This window comes from Acomys russatus, chromosome 9, assembly GCF_903995435.1.
Source record: "Acomys russatus chromosome 9, mAcoRus1.1, whole genome shotgun sequence".
Taxonomy (NCBI): Eukaryota; Metazoa; Chordata; class Mammalia; order Rodentia; family Muridae; genus Acomys; species Acomys russatus.
In genome coordinates this window covers 46,740,570-46,767,952 of record NC_067145.1, presented here as the reverse complement: position 1 = coordinate 46,767,952, position 27,383 = coordinate 46,740,570, and the positions used below count along the sequence as shown (strand labels likewise).

The window sequence follows — 27,383 nt, the reverse complement described above, 5'->3', positions numbered from 1 at the left end:
TATTGAATTTGAGGAAGTAATTCGATGGTTGGCAAAATTCACTCCTTACTAAGAGCAGTGCCATGTTCATCTTAGCTGCTGTCCCCTAGTTTTGCTAGTTTGTGGAAAATGCAAATGGCCACCTGGTATAAGGCATAAAAATACCCTTAGAGTTTACTAATAGGCAGCTTTCCTGAGTGCCACCCTCAGCATGCTCGTCATCTTCCTAATGAAGTTTCTCTTTAAGTGTGAGGTATGGCAATTAGTTTGGGGAACTGCTCTTGCCAGCAGGACCCAAAAGCCATTATGCTTTTCTACCTTTTAGAAAAAATAGACATAAAGCAAAGATTTAACAATGCTGCTTGCCTGGCCAAGCCATGGCTTCAGAGAAGCCCAGTTTTGAAGCCATGGAAACTAAAGGAGGACTATAAATAGTAAGTCCCAGACATGTAGTCTTTTCCCCAAAATAGGTAGTAACCATGAGTAACAGTGCCCACCTCCAGAGAGAGCCTCAGCAAGCATCTGTTAAAGGTGAGCCTCAGGACCACTGCAGGCGCCTTGCTCTGCTTTATGTTGCTCTCCATAGTAGTTCTAATGTCTTTTATTGGATAGCAAGGAACATTCAATGTCACTTACCTCATGCGCTTTAGTCAGCTAATAAACGTCAGACCTTCTTACCATGTAGTGTTAAGGTGACAGTGCATAGTATTATTAGTAAGCAGAATATAATTGCCTCGACTGGCATTTTTCCAGAATATAAAACTAATACTCATTCTTGCTGGATGCAAAATATGTACCTCACAGCCATTAATCATTGATGTTGACATGTCATTAGCAAATCTAGCAAGAGCAAGATACCAAGTGCCCCTATATGTACACTGATATTTAACCTTTTTTATTTTTTGCCTTAAAAGTCTTTACATAGGAATAAAATTCCCTCAATATTTATTGCCTTATTTATGTTAAAATTGCAGGCTCTTTGATAAATGGAGTAATCATTTCTGGTGTCGCTGTGGCCATGAAATGCATTTTTTAGTGTCTTAATAATTCATTTCAGCACATCTATTTTGAAATCACAGTGGGTTTGTTTGATAGACGGAGCACTGAAGACAGGCTCTTCTTTTCAATACAAATATCCTATGTTTCAGAATTAATGTCTACCATGCAATATTAACTTCACAGTCTTAAGTTTGTTCACAATCTTTGATGATGGGTCCCATTGTTTAAAGTTTGACACCTTTAGTGTTTGGACATTAAAGTCATAAATAGATGTGCTTATCTTGATAAAGATTTTCTTTAGTCTGAGTGATATTTCCTCTATCTTATTTGCCAGGAATTATAACTGCTAATTGAAACCACACTACTAAGAATGGTTAGAGAATTTTATGGCTGTACTTTTTCATTGAATTCATGATAAAGGAAGTGATGTTGATATTGACATCTAGAAAAGGGAATCATACGTCAGAGTCACAGGTAGAAGGCACTTTAATCCCAGTACTCAGAAGACAGAGATAGTCATTACACAAGTTCAAGGTCAGGTGGGGCTTCTTGGTAACAGTCTATCTTACAAAAATAATGCAAGGTTTTCATTTTGATTTGTTTTTCTCCAAATTGTAAAGGACTAGAGATATGGCTCATCATAAGAGAATTTACAGGTTTTGTAAAGGTCCCAGGTTCAATTCCCGGAATCTACAGCAGGTAGCTCACAACCACCTGTAACTCCATTTCCAGGGAGTCAGATGCAGTCTTCTGGCCTCTGTGGGCACCTGCATTTATGTGGTCCACATAAACTCATGTAGAAACACTCATATATTTAGAAATACAAGTAAATTATGAATATTAAAACCTTAATTTTCTTGTTATATATAGCACTTTCCAGACATAAATGATAATAAAGCATGAATTAAACCTTACCTTTGAGAAATTTACAGTCATCTGAGAGTAGGTATCACCAATACACTGCTATTGCTGGGCACTGGTAGAGCCAGAATGGAGACTCGAGGCTTGGGGAATTTACAGAGAGTAACATATTAATTCCAATGGTGGTGATTATTGTAGGAAATGGCTTGCTGTGATGCCTTCAGAAGTCAACCAAGAAGACTTAGAAAATATTCTAACTCATATATCACAGAGTGGGCTTGAATTCCTGGTCCTCCTTCCTTCATCTCGCTAGAGCTAGGATTACAGGAATGGGCCACCTACACTTGATGTACATGATGCTGAGAACTGAAACTAGGACCTTGAACACGGCAAGCCATTCTACCTACCAAGCCTAGCAATTATGTATTTGTTGATGATAAGCATTCACTGTAATGCTCATTATGTTTGCATTTCTTGTTTTACATCTTAGAGACGCCCAAGCAGATGGCCAGCCATGAAGTTTCGAAGAGGCTCCGGACATCCTGCCTATGCAGAAGTTGAACCAGTTGGAGAGAAAGAAGGTTTTATTGTATCAGAGCAGTGCTAAGATTTTAGGACAGGGCGGCACCAGTACTGGCTTACAGGTGTTGAGACTAAAACTTTGCTTAGACCTTTAAGACAAACAGACACACATCCACAACCACACACAGAGGAGCCCTAAACTGCTGTAGCCAGAAGGGAGATGAGATTTCTGGATGAGCCCAGTCCAGGAACATTGAAAGGAAAACTCAGACTTGTACAAGACACCATGTACACTGAAGATAGAATTCCCTAGCGGAATGATATCCAGGGTCCACAAGGAACATCTCCTGTGGACTTGCCAGAAGTGTGACAAGATGACGATGATTTCGGTGTAGGTGCAGGGTTGCAAAGGGATCAAGGAAAAAAATAATGATAATAAATAAAGCTTTAGTTCACAAGGGATCTCCACCTTTGGTTCAAATGTTCTTCTCTGATGTCTCAAAGATAACTGTGTTCCAAAGTCTGAGCACTTTCCCTGGAAAGAGCAAGGATGAATGTTTCAAGGTTGCAGGGGACAGCAGACCATGCGAGAGCAAAATCAAATACACATGGAAGTTTTTCTATCTTTTCCAAAATGACTTTCGCCAAAAGGATTTTCTTTTTTTGCTCTACGTGCAGGTGTCCCAACAATTCATTACTTCATAGGATGAATCTTTCATCTCCTCAGCAGTTCAAACTATGCTTGCCTCTTCCTTGGTCGTGAAAAGCCTTTCTGTGACCTGTGACACGATTTCCCAATGTTAAGCTAAGGACAAGAGAGGAGAGAGTAGCCAGGGAAGTTTTCCATTCTCTCACTCCAGAATAAAATGCGATTTGTTTTCCAAGGTGCTGCTTCCTCTCCTACCTGGGGTCCTACGAAGCCTCATTTGCTCTTGGCTTATGGAAACAGACAGAAATAAGAGGAAGACAGGTGTGATCATTTCTCTGAGACAAATATTTGGAGGGATTTTAAGTGTGTTTTTTAAAGTCCACCATGTCTGTATGAAACACCCATTTCTTTGTCAATCCCTGTCTAAGAAGCCATTCAAGTCAACATATCCATGGTGATAGAGAAAAAATAATAATAGAATAACCCTGCTGAATCATGCAGTAATTTTCTTTAAAGCACATAGTAGTTACATAAATATAGATATAAATATATTTTTGTTTATAAGTAACACAAGGCAGGCTCTTGTGGCTCTAAAGAGTGTATTTTGTCATCGAGACAAAACAAATGCAAGATGCACCAGCGAGTTCCTTCCATAACATTGTAAAATAATCCTTAATCCTTTTAAGTTACTTTCAGAAGTGATCCACTTAGTTGCACCATGTCCCATTTTGCCACCCATTGGATCCAACATTTCATTCATACCAGCCACCTCCCTCCTTGATTCAAAGAAGCAGCTGTAAACATTTTTACTCTGCAGTCCAATTTTCGAAAAATTCTCATAAGTAAAGAAAAGAAAGGTACCAGCCAAGGAGGAAAGAGGTTAATGTAAACCATATCCCTCAACATGAGTTCAGGTACTGCAGTGTACAAGTCTACCAATGGCTTGACCTGTAAACATCTCACTTTCTGTGCCAAGAAACGTCCTGCTTCCTACAAGGTACAGTGCTCAACTTTTGCAGATTCAGGTTTCACAAAGCAAAGATTCTCAACAGTAGCACTTCACTGACAGTTTACAATCTGTGTACAATGTCTACACTGGACATCAGAGTGTCACGTTTTCATCCCCAGGGTCTGACATAAGCAAGGCTTCTTTTCTGTCACATGCATCTCACTTTACACTTTGAAGCATTTGTGATGGTAACTTTTCCTTAGCCTTAGTTCACAATGTCAGAAAAGAAAGATAGACGGGCAACAGGATTGCAGGATGTGATAACAATCTGTGCCCCAGCTATGCTCAAGTTATATAAAATATCTCAGCTTATTCTTGTCGGTATAGTTTTGGTGAGAAAGCAATAACCAAATGACTTGCCAATGTATTTGGTGCAACTGGTATTCTAAGGCACTACGGTACACATAGATGACTTTCTTTTAGGGCAAGATGCGGATGCCTTCATGAGCTTTGGCAATAAGCATGGCTTCCAACAGCAATGGGTTGGCAACTGCATAAATGTCTTTACATATATATATTTCACTTGTTACATAATTCCTTGAAGCAATAATGTTAACCTTATGCCCTTCAAAGTTCATCTTCCATTTCAGACTTAAAATAATCGATAATTCTGTGAAATGAATATACAAGACCCTCTGAATTACTCAGTATACCAAAGCACCAAGTACCAGGGGAAAGTAAAGAGGATGCTGCGTTGTGTGGGAATGATACAAGGTAACTGAGAGAGAGAAACGAGAAGCTCTGCTCTGTGTTAATCCACAAGGAGTAAGCGGAAATAGTGGTAGACTTCCTTTTCTCTATGAAATGCTTAGCTCTGTTTGTGCTTCTGGTTTGTTGTTGATTTCTGTTTGCTTCAGAGGAAAGGCATACAGGGTTTCCAGAAATTTCAAAAAGGAGTCCAGTATATACATTATATGGATTATGCACTACATAAGCGTAGGCGCAAGTACCTTAGTCAACAACATTCTGTGAGAATGAAGAAAGAATGACAATAGCATTTTGGAAAAAGAAGACGAAGAAGAAGAAGAACAATGGTATATACATACAACCTTAAGAGGAAATCAGGGAAATGGTGCTACAAAGGATCTTAGATATTTTACCTTAATTATTTGTAAGAGTAGTGACCTGTGATGAGAGTTACTAATCAGCCAATCAGATTTTATAGGTCATTTATTTCCATGTTTGGCAACAGTTGAGACTTAAAGTATATTAACAAGTAGAAAGATAAAGATTAAAGGCAAAGGGCACTAGAGCACAAGTGGCTTTGCTGTAAGATTTCTAGGGTGTTTAGTAGACTCTCAAATGTATGATCTAGAGCAGTGCTGTTCACTCGTATATCTACTGGCCAGTTATGGCTAGTGATTTTTAAATTTACCACAATTTGTATTTAGTCCTCTGGTCACATTTCAAGTAACCCATAGCCACACATGGCTCATGGCTATAACTGTTGGTTACATACAACATTGCAGAAAATTTCACTGTAAAGTACTACAGTGTTTCAATTGAAGTATTAGCCCCTGAAGGAAAGAGAGGAAGGAAGGAAGGAAGGAAGGAAGGAAGGAAGGAAGGAAGGAAGGAAGGAAGGAAAGAAGGAAGGAAGGAAGGAAGGAAATCTGATAGCTCTTAGACAAATTCAAACAATTGTTGCAATCTAAGAGAAGCCTCATAGAGAAATGAAAATACAGTTGACATGGCTTCATGTCTTCATATGTTTTCTTGGAAAACTCACTTCAATCTTTATGAATATCAATTTTCAAGTTAGAAAAAATTTGAATATGTTGTCCTGTCTTTTTTGCAAGATTATTTTGAAGACTGATTAAATATACAGATATAAAGACTTCCAAAACCTTATATCAGTGTGATCTATGAAACACATCTGTAAGGCCAGCACCAAACTGCACACAAAGGAAGAATATCCCATCAATCCAAAGAACAACTCAAGACAACCAAGGCAGTACATTCTTGAGAAAATGTCAAAGCCCATAGAAAAACTGCTCGAATTTCTTTTTTTCCTGTTTTTTGTTGTTATCATTTGTTTGTTTGTCTGTTTTGGGTTTTGGTGGGGTGGTTTTTTTTGTTTTGTTTTGTTTTGTTTTGTTTCTCCATGTTTTTCTTTTATGACTATTTCTCTTATTTGCTAAATTTCCTGTGTCTCCCCCACCTGACTGGACTTTTTGTTATGTGGAATCACTTAGGGACTCTTGTTTTTTCTGGTTTTCCACTTTACTCTTTACAACAGAAGGAATACCTGTGTCTTAGCAGAAGCTGTTTGGCAAACAAAATAAATGACACTGAAAACATTAGTTATCTCACATTTATTTTATTCCAATTACAAATGTAAAGATCTATGATATTAGTATATAAATATGGGGGAAACTTGCTTTGATGTGAATTCTACAAATAAACACTTTATAAAAAAATAAAATTATTTTAAAATATGCTCATGTCCAGACAATACATAGTGTTGGAAGGCATCTCATGTAACTTGTTCGTTTTACAGATAAGAAAACCAAGGCTTAGACCAACACAATGATTCTCTGTGGTATCAAAAGTGGATTTGAACTTAAAATTCTCAATTGGTTTTTTTGTTTGTTTGTTTCCAATGTTATTGCTTCCATTCCATTGTAAGCACTTAAGACAGTTGAAGTCGTAATTCATGAAAAAACTAACTTTATCTGCTGTAGGGATGATCTCTACATACTATTCTATAGTATGAAACATTGCAGCAATCTTTTTCTATGCTGTTACTGTTTTGAGAATTCTCTTGTTCTATTTCAACTTCCATCTTTTGTAGCATCCTGTGTGTCCCCTCTCCCACCTCCTCTGTTGTGGTCATCAGGTTACAATGCTATTTATCTTTGTCATTTAAATGGTTTTTTTGTGCCTTTGTTTCATTTCTACTCAATTGTATTTGAAAACAAATACTGTTTATTGAAGAATTTCCACCCCATAAATAATCACAGTTTTTACTTGTTCATGAAACTATTTGGAAACTTCTTGTCTCAAGAAGGTTTTATGGGAAATATCGTGAGATCAGAGGTATTACCTATGATATACTGACATCGTCGTGTTTTTATAAAGCACTTTACATTTTACAGAGTACTTTGATTCATCCTTTTAGTTGCTCTTTCACTAAACCGCACAATTAATTTTACTTTGCAGATTTTGTGCTTTAGGAAAATAAATTTTGTGTGTGTGTGTGTGTGTGTGTGTGTGTGTGTGTGTACAGTAAACAGTTCAAGGGGCTGGAAAGATGGCTCCGTGGAAGAGTACTTTCTATATTTTTTTCAGAAGACCAGTGTGTGGTCCACAGTACCCACAGTGTTCACAACCATCCATAACCTGCACTCTAGAGAAGCTAACATCCTTTTCAGTTCTCCATGAGTACCTGCACTCATATACACACACAAACACACATATATTCATAACTTAAATATTAACTAGTCTAAATATAACATAAATATATATATATATATATCACTAAATATAACATTATAGATCAATAAAAATCCTCAAACACAATGTTGCAAATAGGAACAGCATTACTCCATCATTTTTTAATTCAAAGAACTACTTGTTCTAGTTCAAATAAACTGCTAATTTTATGAATAAGAGGAGAAAGGCTCAAAGGTGTCCTGATCCGGGAAGAATTTTTTCCACTCACTTGAATTCTTACTGATAAGACCAAGAGTGGAAGTTTTCCTTCCTTGCATGGATACCTTCTACTGCCAGTTTTAAATGGTGAGCATCTTTGGTTGTAGACTCAGAAGTACCAGCACGTTCAAAAAGCTTTACCTCTTTTGATGCAGCTGTTCTATCCGAGGACAAATTCATTTCCTCAACACAACACTCTTGGTATTTGAAGTCTGTATGTCTCTAATGAAGGTTTACAAAGTAGTTCTATACTTTGTAGGGCATTGGGACACCTTCATAGCTTCTGTTGATTATCCAACAGCATACAAATCCCTCCAAACAAAGGTATCTATAGGTATCATTAGTGTTCCCAGGATAGGGAAAGAGGAGAGGTTGGCCAAAGCATCCCCTTATAAAAGTCTTTAATTGCCTGGTAAGTAGACTATTTCAGGAGCCAGGGCCCAGAACAGTGGTGGACACCTGCACTTCAAGCCACAGGAGGCTGAGGCAGGAGCATTGCAAGTCTGTGGTAAGGAGAGATGGAGGAGAGAGAAGGGAGATAAGAGATTTAAAGAAAGCCCCCTTTCCCTTAATAGTTAATCTTTATCATATGTGGATTTTTATTCATAACAATGCTTGGAATTACAGACTTCAAAGTACAAAAGTTTGACCCCAGCCCAGCATCTGCTTTATCTAGCAGTTGTCCAACTCCTTCTCCAAAAATTATTAAAAAGATCTAATTATATTAAGAGGAGACCAGAAAATGGGCTACCTTTGGAAACGTGAAATTTGGCTGTTGGATCATCAGACATCAGGTTGTCAGGCAACGACACCTTGTAGCTATAATCTCTGAGGCAACAATCTGTACTCAGTCCAGGGCCATGACCCTGACATCACAGTTGGAGTATCCCAGACTTGGCTCATTTCCTTCATCTATAAATTGGAGCCTCAAAATATGAGTGGAAGTTGAAGCTGCTTGCATCTAATTTTAAGTAAGATGCATGACCTCTCTACATTTAATTACTGGAAGTTTTCAGGTCATCACCATCAGAATATTCTCTCCTGTCATCCAGTTAACTACATGCTTAAAACAATAGTGCCAACATGCACTTTGTATTACTCAATGAAAGTAATATTGCCCCAAGGAATTGAAAATTGCAAACTTTAGACTTAAATGCGTATATATGTCACACCAGCATATATGCTTTTAATGTGCCTTATGTCAGTTTCCCGGAAGGCCAGTAGCTTCTTGTCAATATAGTTTGTACTTGTGTGTGTGTGTGTGTGTGTGTGTGTGTGTGTGTGTGTGTGTGTGTGTGTGTGTTTTGCACCCGTTGGAAAACTTGGTGAAGCTTTATGAAGACAGTCCTTTATGAACATTCCAGAAAAAAATGACAAACAAAACCTAGAGTATCTGATAGACTTTTCATTAAAGACCAATGAGGTTTGATAGCATTCAGAATTATTCAGCCTATATTAATTAATGTACGCAGTAGAAAACTTCAGGACAAAAGTCTGTAGGCCTTGAATATAGACAAAGACTCAAGCAGAATATTCTCCTTGAGCAGGCCTGGAACCAGAAATCTCAAACTTTGGGGAACCTCATAGGCATGTAGAGTTTTAGCTCTCGCTCTCAACTCTGCGGTAGCACCCCTCTGGGTTCTGGATCAGCTGGTCCACTAAACTCAACTCAAACTCTACTGTATGTGCCTAGTTATCTCTAGGCCTAACTTTGACAACAGTAGTGCCCACTGCCATTATAGTGATTATTACAAAGAAGCCCGAATCCTCGAATTGAATTCCTTTTAGAAATTTGTAGAATAGCATCACATTGGCTTCTCAATATTATGCCTATTTGGAAGCAGTAAATGCCCCAAAGTGCATGCTAAAGCCTTGTTATAGCACATGTCAGTACCAAAAAGTCTTGTTACTTTACATCCGTAAGAGGCTAGAAAAATGCAAGTCACAAGCTGGCTCTCATCTCTGTCTAATTTCTAAGATGTATTAACATTTGATGATTATTCAAAAATTCCTCTAATGGAATAAAATGAAAAAAAAATAGACTTGGCACATACTGGTGTATGTATTCATTTTACGTTTCAGCTGAACTATCTCAATGATGCCATCTCTCCCAAGGGACTTTGGGTTGTGTTTTGTTTTGTTTGTTTGTTTGTTTTTTTAACAGCAGTCTCTCTTCTTAGTATTATACAATATGTGTGTCCTAGCTAAGGTATCATTTATTTGTCATGCAGCTGTAGGCCTTCAGAGCCCATCAGCACAGGCACAGCAGAAAAAGTTCTAGAAGTTTGGTGCTTGTGGTACCTTACATAATAGTGACTTAGCATGAGTCCCAGGGAAATAAATAAAGATCTGTGTGTACTATCAGGGTGTTCAGATCTTCAGAGCAGTGTTCAAACAATATCCAATTATGGTCAGCTCAAATTTAGGTCATTCAGTCAGATTCTGGAAGTGTGACCAGTAGCTGGTGATAGATATATCAGAATGTATATATCAAAATACAGGATGTCCCCAATTGTCTAAACCTCAGCCATTACTTTCATATATTTCTTTGATAGTACCAATCCTAATACCACTAAGTTCCTTGATCTTGGAACTTGTGTTATTAATAATCAGGTAGTTGCTTTTCCATTTATCTCCTGTGATTTAAAAGCCACAAACATACCGTTCAATTTCTATTATATCAGTGACGATGAGGCTGCCAACCACATGAAAGCAACAAAAATAACAAAATATTCTTTTCTGAGGAACCACTAAGAATGATTTCTTCTGTCTATAATCCCCAAGATCTATCTGTGATAAATTTGACCATCTCAGGGCCTGACCTCCAGTGCTACTGTCTAGATGCTGGACTGACTACTACACAAACATCTAATGGTGAATTGAATAATGCCGCATTCGGAATGCCATAGCATAGCATAGAAATAAACCTCAACTGCTTCCAAAAAGCTCCTTTGAAAATAGTATTAAAAGAAATCAGAGCTTCACTTGTAATGAAATGTTTACACTTTTCAGAGCCAGGGGTGGTGGCACACACCCTTAATCCCAGCACTAAGGGAGGCAGACACAGACAGATCTCTTTGAGTTTGAGTCCAGCCTGGTCTACATAGTGAGTCCAGGACAGCCAAGGCTACACAAAGAAACCCTGTCTCAAAATTCCAAAATTAAAAACAAATGATTTAGAGAAACCAACTAAGTGTCTTCAGAAACAGACACCCTGTGTTTGGTGTACCGGAACTGTTGGGGACCCTGGCTAAGCACTTGGAGAGGGCTTAGCTTTTCATTCTGGTCAAAACAAATCTTCCATTTGCCTGAGTTGAGGCATCTGGGCAGGGCCTTGGCAAGTACACTATTTTTAAAGGAATAAGTAGAGAGACAGTGTTCCTTGCATGCCAACTGGGATCATGGGAATTTCAAATGCCAGGAATGAACTACTGTTTCTGGTCTCGCTGCTTGTGGACATTTGAAATGCTGAGGGATGAAGAGAGGAAACCCTTGAGAACCACAGTTGGGGGTCTGCTGTCCGTGCTTTCTGTCAGTTATGCATTGTAGAGAACATCTGCAATGTGGCTCAAAGTGGATATAATTGGACTGTGTCAAAGTCACAAAGCTCCCTGTCTGCTGCTGAGAAAAACACACCAAGGAAAATTTGACCCCAGAAACTCAGTTGGTCCAAACAAAGGGAAAATTGTGGGGGAGCAGGGCCCATTGCCAGTATGGGTCTGATTAGTATGACAGTGTTCCATGACCAACCAAGTGTGTGTCTTTCAGGTGAAGAGGATCTTCCAAACTTTTATTAATACGGAGCTTGAAAAATAACATTCCGAATCTCTTCCAATCCTCCGGGAAATGTTCCTATTTCTTCTTCCATATCCATGAGGTATTCTGAGGAGGCTGCCTCTGTCATGCTATGATAGTTTGTCCATACCTCTCAACAAAGTGAAATGGAACATACCTGAACCTGCAAATGTAGACACAATTGTATCTGATTCTGCATGAATGGTATCTAAGAGCAAAAAAGTGTGAGCCCAGTTGGAGCCCTAAGTTGGTATTCCAGAATTCAGAAGCCACATAGCACCACATGCTTCCTGATTGTTTTTACTGGAAGACAAATTAACTAGATATCAATGTATTTTCTTATCATCCATTAGCTTTCTATCTTATACTCAGAAATTCATATGATCTGAATAATTCTTTAATTTTTTTACAGTTTTTTTATGCCAACTTTTTCTGCCAATCTAGTTCTGCATAGGGGTGGAAGGAGTTTCTTTTATAACCAGTAATTCCATTATAAATCCACTGAGCTGACTGGTACCTGTACAGTATAACTTGCAAGCTGGTCGTGACCAAATGTTACCCACATTCTTGCTATGGATCGCTATTTTCAGATGTAAATCATATTCTAATTGTAAGTTAGAGTCAACTCATTTTGGGCTTTAGAATGCAGAGGGAAACTATTTGTGTAACATTGCTGTCCTTTTTGGCTGCATATTAAAAACAATAAATGAACATTTTAATTTCTTAAATGCTCTAACTCTTGTCATTCAATATACCTCCATGTCTTTTCTTCTATTTTGTCTATTGTGAAAGAAGCTTTTTGCAGACAGAGTACATAGCAACCAGCTACTGTCATGCTAGGCAGTCCTTCTGCTCTTATACCTGTCCTGCCACAGGGACTGGACACCAGTAGAGTAGCTATAGAAAATATGGGAAGCAGCACCCAGATGCAATGGCTGAGCAGGAAACTCCTCTTGACCCGAAACCTGAAGACCCAAGTTCAATCTCCAGAGTCACATGCTGGAAGGAGAGAGCAGAGTCCCTCAAGTAATCCCCTGACTTCCACATGCCTGCAGTGGCACTTGCTCCCTGAATGGTACACACAAAACAACTAAAAACATTTTACAAACTGAAGGGTGTGTGTGTGTGTGTGTGTATGTGTGTGTGTGTGTGTAAGATAGATTAAGTCATCTCCTTCTCCGTCAGTGTCTGTGTCATCATTGAATTATACTGACTAAAACATGTTGTTCTAGCAGCCACTTTAAACCCTAAAACTGGAATATGTCCAAATATCTAAAAGCAGCTCTTACCTCCCTCGGTGTCTTGTTCTTTAAATATTGCTGATTTTCCAAGTGAATTCCAGAAAGCCCTCTGCCGTTTTAACTTTTTCCTCCGAAACTGGAAACAATTGGCCTCTTTCTCGGGGGTGTTGGATGTGTGCCTCGGGAAATTTACTATGAAGTAAGATGTTTCAAATCTAAATATTGTATGACTTTTCTTAGGGAAATCTGAACAGCTGATAACAAGCTGGTTTATCTTAGTAAAACCAACATGGTTATCGAAGTATAGATGAATATAGAAAAGTAACTAACAGATTTATTTGTCATATGTCTGCTGCTGTGATAAAACACTAACTAAAAGCAAGCTGGGGAAGAAAGGGTTTATGTGGCTGGTACTTGCAGGTGATTGTCCTTATCTGGGAGAAGTTAGGGCAGAAACTCAAGGCATCTTGGTAGCAAAAACCTTAAAGGGACACCGATGGCTGTCGTGCTCCCTCCTTCTCTTCTGCTTAGCTTGCTTTCTTCTAGAGCTCAGTGTACCCTAGGACTGTGCCACCCACAGTGGGCTTGACTCTCCTTCATCGATGAATAATCAATACAATTCCTCACAGACATGCCCATAGATCTGTCTGGTAAGGACAATTAAGTAGAGACACTGCCCCCACAGGTAGTTCTAGGGTGCAGTAAGTTGACACATAATGCTACCTAAGAAAGGGCAATATTTACAGGAGTATGGAGGACTCTAAAGCAGTCACATTACTAAAACATGTCCTCCTGCATAGATGACAGATCAAAAGAGTTGCATGCTTTCAGGCAGCTCCTCTAGGACTAGTGTCTTCTCTCCCTTAACTGTTACTGCTTATAAACCTTGAGGGGGGGGGTTATGAAATGTACAAATTTCAAGTGTTTCATGCACCTATGAGTTGCTACTTCCTGAACCTTGGAATTTTACTTCCTGCAACTCAAGGAGCCTCTCTACAGGATGCAATGTTTCCGTTCAGAAGAAACTGCTACATTGCACCCTAACATCCTTTCTGTTTCCCAGTACACCCCCTTGCACTGTCCTTTAATAATATCAAGTACCCTTGGGCGTAACACCAGGACCAAGAAGGATGTAGGGTACCTAGAACTGGCAGGAATCCCAAGCTGCACCAGTCCCTGAGTAACTGCTCCTCCGTACAACTCACTTACGGCTTTTTAAAGACACGAAACTCTCTGAATTGTATTGATTAAACAGTGATATCATGGAGTAATTCAGAACTTCAATTTTAAATGAGTGTGAATTGACTTTATGATGAGAAAAGGGGGAAATTATTACTTCAAAGCAGGCCACGTTCCCTTACAGTAGGGAAACATTAGGCTAATGCTTTCAAAATCAAGAATGTGTGCCATTAATTAAATAAGACAGGGAATGAACCTGAGTGGTATATGTTAAAGCACAAAGCTGCTAATAAACACCAATGCCTTTAAAATTAGCTGCAGACTTGTTTCTCATGCACCCCAGGTCTCCCCTGGGATACTTTATTCCAAACCACATTTCCAGAATCAGAGTCTCCTAACAAGCAATTCAGAATTACCCCTTTAGTTTAATAAAACTTTATTAAGTGGCGATTGTGTACCAGGAAATGCTCTTCATTGAAAAAAAAAAAAAGGCATTGTAGGGCATGGAGGAGGCTCTGAGTAAATGAAGTTCCAAGAGAATGTGCGTTTTGATTGTGCACAGCCATACAGAAGACTCCCAAGTCCTTAGATATGTGGCACAATGGGCAGAGCTGTTATGCAAATGGTCCAAGCATGGGAGGAATGCCAAAGGTTTGCTCTGGAGTCCAAGAGTGAGTGTTTATGACTTACTGATGTGTGTGTGCAAAGACTAGCAGCTTCAGCTTCGTCCTCGGGGATGTTTACCAGCCTGAGACTGTTGACCTACGAAGACCTCATGCTGAGACTAGCCGCACCTGTACCCCTGCTGTACCTAATAAATGTGCTGGGTTTGGGGGTTGTCTCTGTGTCTATTCTCACCTCATTCCCTTGGTGCCCTATGCAGGGTTTCAGGACCCAAGCATTGTGCAGCACTTCAAGGCATGGCTTTTGCTTTCAGTTATCTCAGGGAATACAGATATTTGACTAAATTATTGTGTCTTTTAGGCAAAGGCTGTGGTTCCATTGGGTGAATTACCTGCCGTGAAAGCATGGGGACCTGTGTTTAAACCCACAAAAAGTCCACGGTGAGAGCATGCTCTTCGTCTATAAGGCAAGCACCAAGAAGGCAGCGACAGGAGGATCCCGGGAACCCCCCAGGACCACTAGTATTGTCCACTCTTGATTTAGGGAGAGACCACGCCTCAAAGAATAAGCTGTAGAAGGGTAACAAGAAGAAAACTGGCCATCAGCATCTAGCCTTTGTATCTAATGCTGCAACTCTTTATTACAGTTGCCCATGTTGTGGTGACTGTGCTAACCAGGCAATTATTTTGGTTGCCACTTCATAACTTTAATTTTACAACTGCTGTGAATTTTAATGTAAATAGATGATATGGGGATATTGGGAGGTTGCACCCTACATGTTGATAATTGCTGCTTTATACACATGGGCATGTGCATGGTACACACACAACACCCAAAAGCTATGGCACATGTGGCATTAGATGACTTAGGACTACTTTACATAAAAAAATATTTCACAGGTGGAAAAAGTTAACTCTGTAAGGAAAAAGAGAGTTGTAGTTATAAACTGGTTGAAAGGACTCTAGCCAGCTCTACCATGGCTCTGGGAGGCGTTGCCCTTCTCCCTCATTTTCTCTGCCTTGCTAAAAACAATTTAATTACGTTCCTAAAGCTAGCCACCAAGGTATGCTCCCTTATTTCTCCACGTCCTTTTCTAGAGGTGGACTACCAAGGTCCTGCTAGCAAAGTATTGAAGTCCTGCAATCAAGAGCCCCCTTTGCCTCATCTAATTAACCTGCTCAAATTAAAATTAAACACTTCATTCTAACACAAGGTTTTCCCCTTGTATCTTTGTAAACCACCATTTGCCCATTGGCCATGTCTGTTCCTCTCTCATGCGGAGGTTGTCCTTTGTCCCCATAAATGCCACTTCCCCTACCTCTCCTGTTCCCTTCCCCTCCTTTATCTCCTTTCTTTGTCTCTTATTCCCAGCCCTTTGTCTCTCTAGGGCAAATAAATCTCCTTTGTGCTGAGAACTTGGTCTTGGGGGTCCTGATCCCATACTGATAGCCTTACACTGGTGATATTTAAACATGAACTTGATCTTGCAAAGTGGTAGATCTTCAGCAGGAAGTCATACTAGGATTTGAAGAGGGGCAGCCATTGCAGCAGAATGACTGAACATTACAGAAATGGGGACTAGAGTGTGGCCAATAGGAGAGCCACTTGGTGATGCCTTTAATCTTTGGTTTTGTCTACAAGGTGATATAATCAAACTCTCCAGGAATGAGTTCTCACATGGCACAATGATGCAAGATCACACGGGAGGACTCTGGCTGTTCTGGGTGTGATTGTTCATGTCTGGCTACTGCTAAATGGCTCCTGTTCTTTGTGAGCCCTCATGCTTCATCTCTGTGTTCTCACTTCTTCCAATAAAACGTACTCTTAGGACAGACAAAATGGCCCTCTCCCTCATACCCACCCCTTCTAGCAAATAATGCATTTCCTCTGTCCCACACTCATACACAGCTCAGCTTGATATAGTTTCCTATAAATTTAGCTAGACATGCCCAGGTTTATTACCATCCATATACCCAAAATTCCACTTTATAAAACCTTAAAACACAGGCTGATCTACCCGACCAGGACTTCTTGAGGAAGAAGGTAATTTTCATCTATGATCATGAAACAAGAAAATAGTATCCATCCACCACTGTCAATTTTCTTATAGTCATTAGAGGCACAAGAAAGTGCCTCACATTTAAGTGAAAAGAATAGAACTTAAGCTATGGTCTCTGACATAGACAATACCCTATCCAGAGTTTCCATAGTTTTTTTTTAAAGCTTAGCGAGTCTGTGAAGAGTAGAAAGACATCAGATCCAGGGGTGATCTAAATATCAAACCAAATAGAACTGAAGACAAAGTCTCTGAGATGCCAGAGAACAAGAAGATTTCCAAGGGTAAAATCTAAGCACCTCTGGATAGTTTGAGAGCATGGGGAAGTTTATCAGAGCTCTCTAGGGACTCAGATGAACACCTGATTTAGTCATCAACAAACAGTGAAGATGTCAGTAGTAAACGATGCCGGCTGGCTCCTGTGACCCTGTCTGTGTATTTAAAGATCACAGGCTTGTAGTTCAAGTGCAGTCACAGTGAGAGCCAGGGTGAATGGCTTGCACTTTGGAGATGCAGAAAGCCTTCAGAAGAGAAACTAACCAGCCTATCCCATCCTTTTCCAGGAATCCTGTTTACAGGGAGCAGATTTACAGGCCTGCACTCAACATCACTATGGCTATAGTCACAGCATGACCGGAGTAAAGGAAGATGAGGAAGTAAGGATAGAAAACAGACCTCTTCCTGTGGAGTTAGGAAATTAAGGCCTTAACTGATGCTGATAACCCTGATGGAGGCAGTAGAGGTATAAGAAAATCAGCATTTATATACTTCCTTTGCCAAGCATAAATATGGAACAATTATAGTTTTGGAAATTTTAAGAATGTGTGGAAGGAAAAAAAAAATAAGAAAGAAAGAACAATTGAGAGTTCAGGAAGCTTTTCAGCTTTTGAGATTTTAGAAGACCCATCTTCCACCTGTTTACGAGCCTATTATTTTCTGTGAGTTGCTATTATTTTGAAGACAAGCAGATACTCTTGGCCTCACAGAATAAATACAGTTTTGAAATGCCAGCATCTGTGGATAAATGTTAATTGACCCCCATTTAATGCACGTCACTCTTACAGCTGTTAACAAACTCTACTGGCAACCTTTGAACTTCCCCTGCACCATGTGCTGACATTTTTACAGTGAACTTTGCAAACATTTTGGAGGTGTAGAATTGGCTATGTTTTTTTTCCTCCAGAACTTCTTTGTGTGATTACAATTTTGATGGATTTTTTTAGGAGGCTTCACTGTGATATGAACTTGGTAGACCAGACTAACAGAGTTCTTCCGCTAACATTTGCCTGTGAGCCTAGAGGAAGGGCGGCACGAATTATTCTACATGCCCTAGGACTTTGAATTCTGTTTATTTCTAAAATGTTTTAAATCTGCATCAGAATGCCTTGAAGTGGCATGCCAAGGGACAGAAGAGGCCCTCTAAGAAGAGACATTGTGACTCTCTAAATAAATAATAAATAAAATGAGCAAGCCTGTTTGCTGTTGTCAAATGGTGTCATTTGGAATGTAATTAGATGCCATCTTGAGGAGACAGATGTTATTTGAGTAAGACCAATTCCCAGCAAGTTAAATAGGAACAAGGGCAAAGAATAGGGGCACTTGGATGAGAGAGCAAAGTTTCAACCAAGACTGTGATATCCCAGGAGACCCCTCAGTTAAGTATAATGGGTCGGGAGTCTGACAGTATGTGTGTGAAAGATGGGGAGGCTCCAGGCAGTTTGTCTATTGTTTTGGGTTTACCTTTGATGTGAAGCTTCACTGAGACACTGAGATGAGGGTTCATTGACTGCAGACAGATTGCTGCAGTCAGTCTGATTTCTTTAGCATAAAGTCACAGCAAATCACCAAGCCAGCTGTCACAAATCAAGCCATGAAAGCATGCAGTGCCCAATAAAACCAGAAGGAAGTTCAGTGGAGGCTGCATCTGCCCTTCCTCTAAACATCCATCTAGGGACGGGAATCATAAAGAGCTGATGGAGCAGCATCTGTTCTCATGTTTACAGGTCAGTATCTTGAGACAGAGTTTCTCTCTCTGCCAACAGTAATCATGGCATCTGATGCATACCTGGTTAACAATTAAGGGGAAAAGCTCTGTGATGTCACCCAGATGACCTCTCAGAGCCCAGCTTGTTTCTCTCTGAAATGAGGATAAAAATGGGACTTATATGCAAGGGTTAGCATGGCAAACAAAAGATGAACATATTTCATGTGCTTTTTTTTTTTTTTTTTTTTTTTTTTTTTTTTTTTTTTTTTTTTTTTGCTCAGTTGTTCACCCTGAAGGTTTGTGCTCGCTCTATTCTGTTTTTCTTTAGCTTAGGAAACAGGTAGCATGACCCTGATGCAAAGGATGGAGAGAATTAATACTTGCAAAAAGAAAATTGTAAAAGGAACTTACAACCAAGCTGCTTATTTTATAATCTATTCATCTGAATGATTTTTTTCAAATTTAAATTTACCTCAGAGACAAAATTTGTGTATGTATTAACATACATGTGGAGGCCAGAGGACAATTTCAGATGTTATCCCACCTCAGATGTCAGGTGCCATTGTCAGGTCCAACACAATCTCAGGCCAAATAACTCACAGTTGTTCCTGTTAGCACAACAAAGTGTCTGCTGCCCTCCAGGCTCCCTCAGCACCTGTGGCTCCCCTCAGCTTATCCCAGTGAGCCTCCTGCCCTAAACTTCTTCAGCTCACGGAGGTCCCTTTCTCAGTCTCTCATTCCTACATAACCCTGCCATTTCAGCCCCACGCTCTCTTGACTCTTCTCTCTCTCTCTCTCTCTCTCTCTCTCTCTCTCTCTCTCTCTCTCTCTCTCTCTCTGTGTGTGTGTGTGTGTGTGTGTGTGTCTGTCTGTCTTTGTCTCTCTGTCTGTCTCTCTCTGTCTATCCCTCTGTCTGTCTCTGTCTCTCTCTGTGTCTCTGTCTCTCTCTGTGTCTCTGTCTCTGTCTCTCTTCCTCCCTCTCTCTCTCTCTCTCTCCCTCTCTCTCTCTCTCTCTCTCTCTCTCTCACACACACACACACACACACACACACACACACACACACACACTTTTCTCTTTCATTCTGCTGTGTCCCCCATGGCCTGGTTGATTTTATTAGTCTATTACTTTTTCTCCTTGCTCTGGCCTCTTTCAGATGCATCTCTCTGCACTCTATCCCTCATATCTATAATAAAAACCTCCTGCTCAACCATATTGGTTTTCAGTCTATGTAGGAACTCTTAAACTGTGGCCTAATATCAGTGAAGGAATAGAGTAGAGGCAGCAGCAAGTTGCATTCATTTTCCAGCTTAGGTCTTTCCACTTCTAATGATATCCAGGCAAGATGACTGCCAGTGTTAACTGTCACAACTCCTAAAGCTAACTTAAAAGTTTTAACTACAGATTTGGCCAAGCGGTTTGTGTTTTAATATCAAATAGTTAAAAATGGTTTCCTGAGTATGTGCTGCCAATGTTCTTCAATGCAGTGTCCAAAAATGTCTCCACATTTGAACTTTAGATTATAAACAGTTTTTAAGCAGTAAGCCCACATGTCTAATTCACTTTTTACTCCAACACTGCTTAATTCTTAATATCTACCTGGAAAATGGTGCTTCATATAATACGATTCAGGTAAACCTTTCCATAGAGAAAGATTTTTTACATACCTCTATAATCAATATGAAAATGTCAACAATGGGCATTTTAACCTATTCTAGGTCCTGCAAGTGTGCCCAGAAATATCTGATATCAATTAACACTTGTTGAATTAAAAAGAATGATGAATGAATGGTTGGATAATTGGATCGATAGAAGAGGGGATGGATGAACTACTTAGCTTTCACTGGGCAATATGGTTTTAGCAGAGGTCTTTGAATGCCTCTCTGTGGAATAATATTTAATGTATTCATTGGACAGTAGTCATGCTCAAAACTGCTATAGAGGAACGAACCATGAAGCAGCTACCTAGACACAAGAACTCAACTGAGTCACTTCTGATGTTTTGTCTTGACATCTCTGAGTTAAGCTGGGGTTTGTCTGTGGCCTGGACTGGCACATTTGGGGTGATCAGCCTTTTCCTCTGTGTAATCTGTAGCCGTTTACTCAGAACTGCTAGATGCCGGAAAACCCTAAAACTTCTACTCTTTGGTTCATTTTACTAGCCCTGTTTAGTCCACTACTTTTTCTCCTTCCTCTGGGCTCTTTCAGATGCCTTTGTCTGTACTCTCTCCCTCGTATCTATAATAAAAACCTCCCATTCAACTGTATCTTGGAGCTTTCTTGTCTTTATTTTGTGCACCTTCCATCTCTAGTTTTGAGTCAGGGTCCCTGACTAACCTGAAATCTGCCAAATATTAAGATGGCTGGCCAGTAAGCTCCATGGATAGGGTTGCCTTTGCCTTCCCAGATCTGGGATTACAAGTGTCTGCCCATGATGCCCAGCTTTTTAAATGTGTATTCTGGAGAGCAAACTCAACCAACGTTCTCATGCATGCAAGATGAGCACTTTACAAAATGATCTCCTTCCCTAGCCTTAAGACGGCATTTTGTGCCAACAATCAACATGGTCTCATATAACACACCAGGGGGAAGTTTTACATTTGCTGTTTTTCTAACAAATCACCTATTACTGGGGGTAGTCCACAGGCTTCCTCCTCAGATTCAATAAGGCAGCTCATAGATCTGAGGAAAACAGACCGTTTCTTGTTTCTTGTTAATTATCAAGGATACAACTCAGGAACATCCAGATGGGAGAGGTGCACAGGGCAATGGGTGGAGGAAAGGAACTTGCGTGCCCTCTACAAGTGCTGGAAGCTCTCCTGAGCCATCATACAGGGGTTTATTTGTAGAAAACAATATCGAGCCCAGTTGATTAAATCACTGGCCACTGATGATCAACTCAGTCTCTCTTCTTCTTGGAGGTTGGGTGCCAGACTTGAAAATCCCAATCTTCTGTAGTTACCCGACAGTGGGGAAGTGGGGAAAAATGACAAGCAAAGCTGAGTCGAAGTACAGCACAGGGTGAGACAAATGGTAAACTCATAGGAAGGGGTAGTTTATATAAAGTGAGTACAACGGGCATGACTAACCTGGCGCCCTGGCTAGGAATGTATGTCCTTGTGTGGACTCTAGAATACAGTGGCTCTTTTATCATCTCACCTTTGGGAGCACTGAAGTGAGTGTATGCTGGTAACAAGTGTGAACCCAGTAAAGAAAGTGTGTAAGGCGTGCTTCCTCAGCTGTTAAAGAAGGGTAGCTATCCAACTTCCTCAGGGGCCTCAAAAGTGGGTCAAGTTAGCATTTAAAACAAGGACAGGCTGTGTGGAAGTGAGAGGATGACAGAGGTGAGAACTGATCTAGTTGCAGGCTGCGGCTGTATTTGAAAGAAAACCAACTCAGTTGAACAAAGACAAGTCTACAGGAAGCCACAAGAACCCAATATTAAAGCGATGCAGTTGCCACTAATTAAGCTAGACAAAACCACACATCAGAGTCAACATCCAAAAGCTCTGTTTATATAACATTTGTGTTTGAAATCTATTTTTTAGGATAGACAACTAAATGAAGTTTTTGAATAGAAAACTTAATTTATGGTTCTGAGGTTAGGAGAGATGTCTGAAGTAGATAAGTAAATTTTGGGAGGTTTTGACATAAATATAGTGTCTAAAGCCATGGGGCCCAGTGAGATCATCCAAGCAGACATAGATGGAGTAAATATGTGACTGAAGTATTGAAATCTTGAAGACTTTGACAGGAATGGGTTGAGCTGAAGACAGTGAAGGAAATCAATGAGCAAAGCAAGTTAGAAATTTAGTAACCTAGCTATTTCAAACCTAACGACATGTTCAAAATCAATGGCGATCAGTGTGCATCTTAAAAATGGCAATGCAATTCAGACAAACTAGGTAATCGTCCTGTCAAAGACACCATCCAGGAGCTGTAAAACCTACTCCATGACTGGAACTATAACGAAGTCAAAGTTTCTGGGAAGCAAATTAACATGGTATACCAAGGGGACTTGTGTCATCCAGGGTCCTCTAGAGACCTGAGCCAATGGAATGAATGCATGCTAAAAGAAAAGAGGACTCATTAGATTGGGTTTCCCAATGCAGGATGAATAGTCCAACCACAGCCACCTCACACCAGAGAGACCCAGAACACTCTAGATGCTCACTCCAGGAAGCTGGGTGTCTTGTCAGTGTAGATCCAGTGCTGAAGGGCTATGGGCTTCATAGGGAGTCTGGTTTTCAGTCTATGTAGGAACCCTTAAACTGTGGCCTAATATCAGTGAAGGAATAGAGTAGAGGCAGCAGCAAGTTGCATTCATTTTCCAGCTTAGGTCTTTCCACTTCTAATGATATCCAGGCAAGATGACTGCCAGTGTTAACTGTCACAACTCCTAAAGCTAACTTAAAAGTTTTAACTACAGATTTGGCCAAGCGGTTTGTGTTTTAATATCAAATAGTTAAAAATGGTTTCCTGAGTATTTGCTGCCAATGTTCTTCTGTGCAGCTGCCAAAAATGTCTCCACATTTGAACTTTAGATTATAAACATTTTTAAGCTGTAAGCCCCACATGTCCAATTCACTTTTTACTCCAACACTGCTTAATTCTTAATATCTACCTGGAAAATGGTGCTTCATATAATACGATTCAGGTAAACCTTCCCATAGAGGAAGATTTTTTTACATACCTCTATAATCAATATGAAAATGTCAACAATGGGCATTTTAACCTATTCTAGTCCTGCAAGTGTGCCCAGAAATATCTGATATCAATTAACACTTGTTGAATTAAAAAGAATGATGGATGAATGTTTGGATAATTGGATAGATGGATGAGTGGACTACTTAGCTTTCACTGGGCAATATGGATTTTAGTGGAGGCCTCTGAGTGGCTCTCTGTGGAATAATATTTAACGCATTCATTGGACAGTAGTCATGCTCAAAACTGCTGTAGAGGAATGAACCATGAAGCAGTTACCTAGACACAAGAACTCAACTGAGTAGCTTCTGATGTTTTGTCTTGACATCTTTGTTAAGTTGGGGTTTGTTAGGCTATCTGTGGACTGTGGACTGGACTGGCACATTTGGGGTGATCAGCCTTTTCCTCTGTGTAATCTGTATCCATTTACTCAGAACTGCTAGATGCTGGCAAACCCTAAAACCCTTACTCTCTTGCCATCTACCAGCCAAGAAAACGTCTTTATAGATAGGGAAAGGCTTTCCTAGTGTTTGGGGCCAAGATTCTTTGGCTGTCTATAGTCAGGAATTCTGTCATTATCTTTCTGTGAAAATCATCTAAACATCGCCAAAGCACTTCAGCATCTGGAAGATGGAAGTTGGAAAAGCACATGTTAGTTCATCGACTTAGTTTTCAACTTCATATCCATGACATGAGCAGAAGATCAACGATCAGAATCTATGTGTTGGGAGGAAGAAGAGGCAGACTGGTGGGAATTAAGGGACCACAAGGAAAAGACGAAGTAAAATGTACAGCTGACTAACTTTGCCAGGTGTCATCCTCTTCTGATGAGCTACTGCTGGAAAGACTCCATTATTCATGGCCCCAGATGGCCAAGGAAAAGGGAGAATGGGACTGCTTTGAACTACATAAAAGTACAAACTCAAAGGTGACATCAAATGTTGAAGCTTAGGGTTCTATGCAACTCTTTTCTTGTTTAAAAAAAAAAAACATTTTCTTATAGTTAAATAAATTTCTACAACTTTTCTTTTTCTTATTCTTGGAAAACTTATTAGTATTTTGTTATTCTTAAACGAAAGATCATCTTAAAAGAAAGTGCATGGTCTAGGATACTTCATTTGTTTTATTTCATTGAATTTTCAAGGTTATTTTTAAACTTTGTTTTTGTTTTTTGTTTATTTGTTTGTTTTTGGTCAGTCATATAGTTTGCATGCTTGTTTTATTTTCACAGTGTTGAGATTCAAATCAAGGGCCTCATATGTGCCAAACAAGTGCTCTTCTACTGAACCACACACACACAGCCTTCCACTTCACACTATCTCATAGGAATCCTGTACATCAGCCTGATCTAGCAGCCATACATATTACAGATTAAAATTTCTAGTCCAATCCCGCCACATTGTAAATATTCTCCATGTAAAAATAAAGAAATAAAAAATGGAATGAAGGCTCAATCCCGAGCTAATAGCTAAAAGGCCTTTGCTAATTAATGACCTGAGTTTAATCCCCAGAGGCAATAGGGTGTAAGAGTGGACTCCCACAGGTTGTCCTCTGAGCTCCACACATGCTCTGTAGTGTGCTCCCTGCAATACTCTCAAAATGAAAAACTAAAAATTCAAGTTAAAAAGCATAAAGGCTATAAGCCATAAAATTATCAGAGTTTTTAGTTTTAAAGAAATAAATAGTATAGAGGAAGACCATGTATACTCCATGTATATAGGAATACCGGAGATTTATTTACCAACTGGCATTGACCACCATGTTTAAATGAAGCAGAAGATTCAAAATATGTATTACACACACACACACACACATTCCTTCTAAAAGGGGAACAGCTTTGTTGTCACTTAGGCTTAAGGAATAGGAAATCTAAGGGTATTGACCTGTTCTTTATTGTTCTGTGTTCCGGCTAACATATCTTAAATCAACCACTGTGGATAAAATGATTTCTGTTTTATTGTTGCCAACAGAGCTATCAGGGAGCATCTCATCCCACTTGACAACTGGAACTAAAAGAGCTGAGTGGGAAAGAGGCTGAAGTAGTTTTGTAGAGACTGACCTGGGGTGGAGTCTTATCTCCAGAGGCAATATCCTCTGGACCGGATATTCCTACAAACACCTTCAGCTCAAGGGTGGCCTGGATCTTTGAGATGTGATTTGTGATCTAATTTGAGATCGTTGTTTATGATCCCGGCATCCGGTTTATTTCATCCTGACACATAACATAAATAACTGTGTCTCAAGACAGGAAAATCCAGCAGTGAGGATTAGCTACAGAGGCCATAGCCTATCAGGGGCTTAATTCATCAAATTCACAGATAGTCAATCATTTGCAGGCTGATGCTTTGCTTGTACACTCACTACCTACCAGTCCAAGGAAGAAAACGCCCACACCAAATCTAGCACTCAAGGATAAAATTCCTCCTCCATTGAGGTCAGTAGATTTGTCCATTACGGAAAATACTAGTTTTAGGGGAACTTTGCAAGTATGTGCACAGTCAGGCTGAGTGGGATGGCCCAGCATGTGAAGGTGCTTGTCACGAAACCAGACCACCTGCTTCCATCCCTAGGACTCATGCGGTAGGAGCAAACCAAAGCCTCAAAGGTGTCCTCTGACCTCCACATGCACATGTTCTCAACAAATTAATACTTTTAAAGCAGATTCTATGGCTAAGTAATTGTTGGGTCAGGGGGCCAGTGTGCCCTGCAAGCTTAGAGCAGTCTACAGCATGTATTGGGGCTAAACAGAGAGTAGGAGCGAGAGGATAGTTGTCTTAATGGTGAGACCCATTGCTATGTATCTGACCTTGACATTCTGGCTCAGTTTCTGCTCAGTCTCAACACAGCCTCCAGCTCCTGAGTAGAGGAGGCAGGAGGCAGGCACTGCCAGGAATGAGGAGACCTCCTCAGGAGGCAGTGAGCACTGGAGAAGAGCTCTCAGGAGATAGCTTTAGTGAGAAAGCTCATTTAATTGGGGCAGGGGCAAATGCTATTTAAACCTTTAGGGGGTGAGTGGGGCCTATCTGGGTGAGTATTCATCATCACCCTTTAGGGGGTGAGTGGGACCAAGGGGCCAAGGATGCCTTATTTGCCTAAGGAGGAATTACAGGTATGGCTGGACATTGCCTTATAAGGGGACAGGAAGTTTAACCTGGCTGCCAGGCTACATGACCTCCTCAGGAGGGCAAGGGAGAAGGTACATGGCTGTGTTCCCTGGGGTATGCAGGCCAGGGGCAGAGAAGGAGCAGTCCTACTCCTGTTGATCTCAAGATGAGATTTCCTAGGTTTGGACAGGCCTTTCCTCCAGTCTTGCTCTGAGCCAGCCCTGTACCCTCCTCTCCCACCCCCACCCTGGTCCCACAGTTCCCTGGGCCTACATCACCTCTGTATTCTCCTCGTCAAATAAGGAGAATAATATACCATAATTAACTGGATTAGAATGTTAATATTTATAAATACAGACAACTATCCCAGTACATCATGAATACGAAATATATTTATATTATAAAAGTTTAAAAATACATTTAACCTAGAATTTGACAAACTATCTTCAACCATGGATCCTGCTACTCCACCCACCAACCTCACCTCCTTCTTCACAATAATTACCTTGGGATAGCTATATTTCCACAGTCCCTATGGATTGGAAAAATCCACCCAATGTTCATAGGTGCCATGCTTATCAAACTATTTCCAAATGGCATTTAAGAGATTATGTGACCTATATAACATCCCAAAATATTTCGAGAAGAATGGCAATGCATGTGCTGTTGTTGGTTTCCGTGGTTTATGTTGCTGAGGGACCTCGAAATAACAGTTAGCAATAACGTTCCTGTGTTCTACATACACTTTCAGCCGCTCACAGGCCACTCTGAATGATAACAATGACCCCACCTACATTTCACACACACTGAGGTCCTCCAGCTAGAAACTGGGGGAAATCTAACAATAAATACAAACACAAAACTTCAGGCTCTTCTATTTTCATTATTTCCCCATACAGCATACCCCTTTAGCCCAAGGAACTCACAGAATCCCGCCTGAAAATGGGTACTAAGATCAATTACTTTAATTTTTACCACTTTTGGAAGCAGGGCCTTTCTATGTGGCCCATACAGGTCTTCAGCCC

General features: G+C 40.1%; 1 protein-coding gene across 2 annotated transcripts in view; it reads left to right on the top strand.

Moving 5' to 3' along the window:
• Positions 1-3,002, top strand: part of Plxdc2 (plexin domain containing 2) — a 413,705-nt gene extending 410,703 nt beyond the window's left edge. For both annotated transcript variants that reach the window (XM_051151285.1, XM_051151284.1), the window contains exon 14: positions 2,330-3,002. In XM_051151285.1, the coding sequence (XP_051007242.1) occupies positions 2,330-2,446 (117 nt within the window). In that variant the 3' untranslated portion in view covers positions 2,447-3,002. The remainder of the gene's footprint in view (positions 1-2,329) is intronic.
• Positions 3,003-27,383: the final 24,381 nt, after the last annotated feature.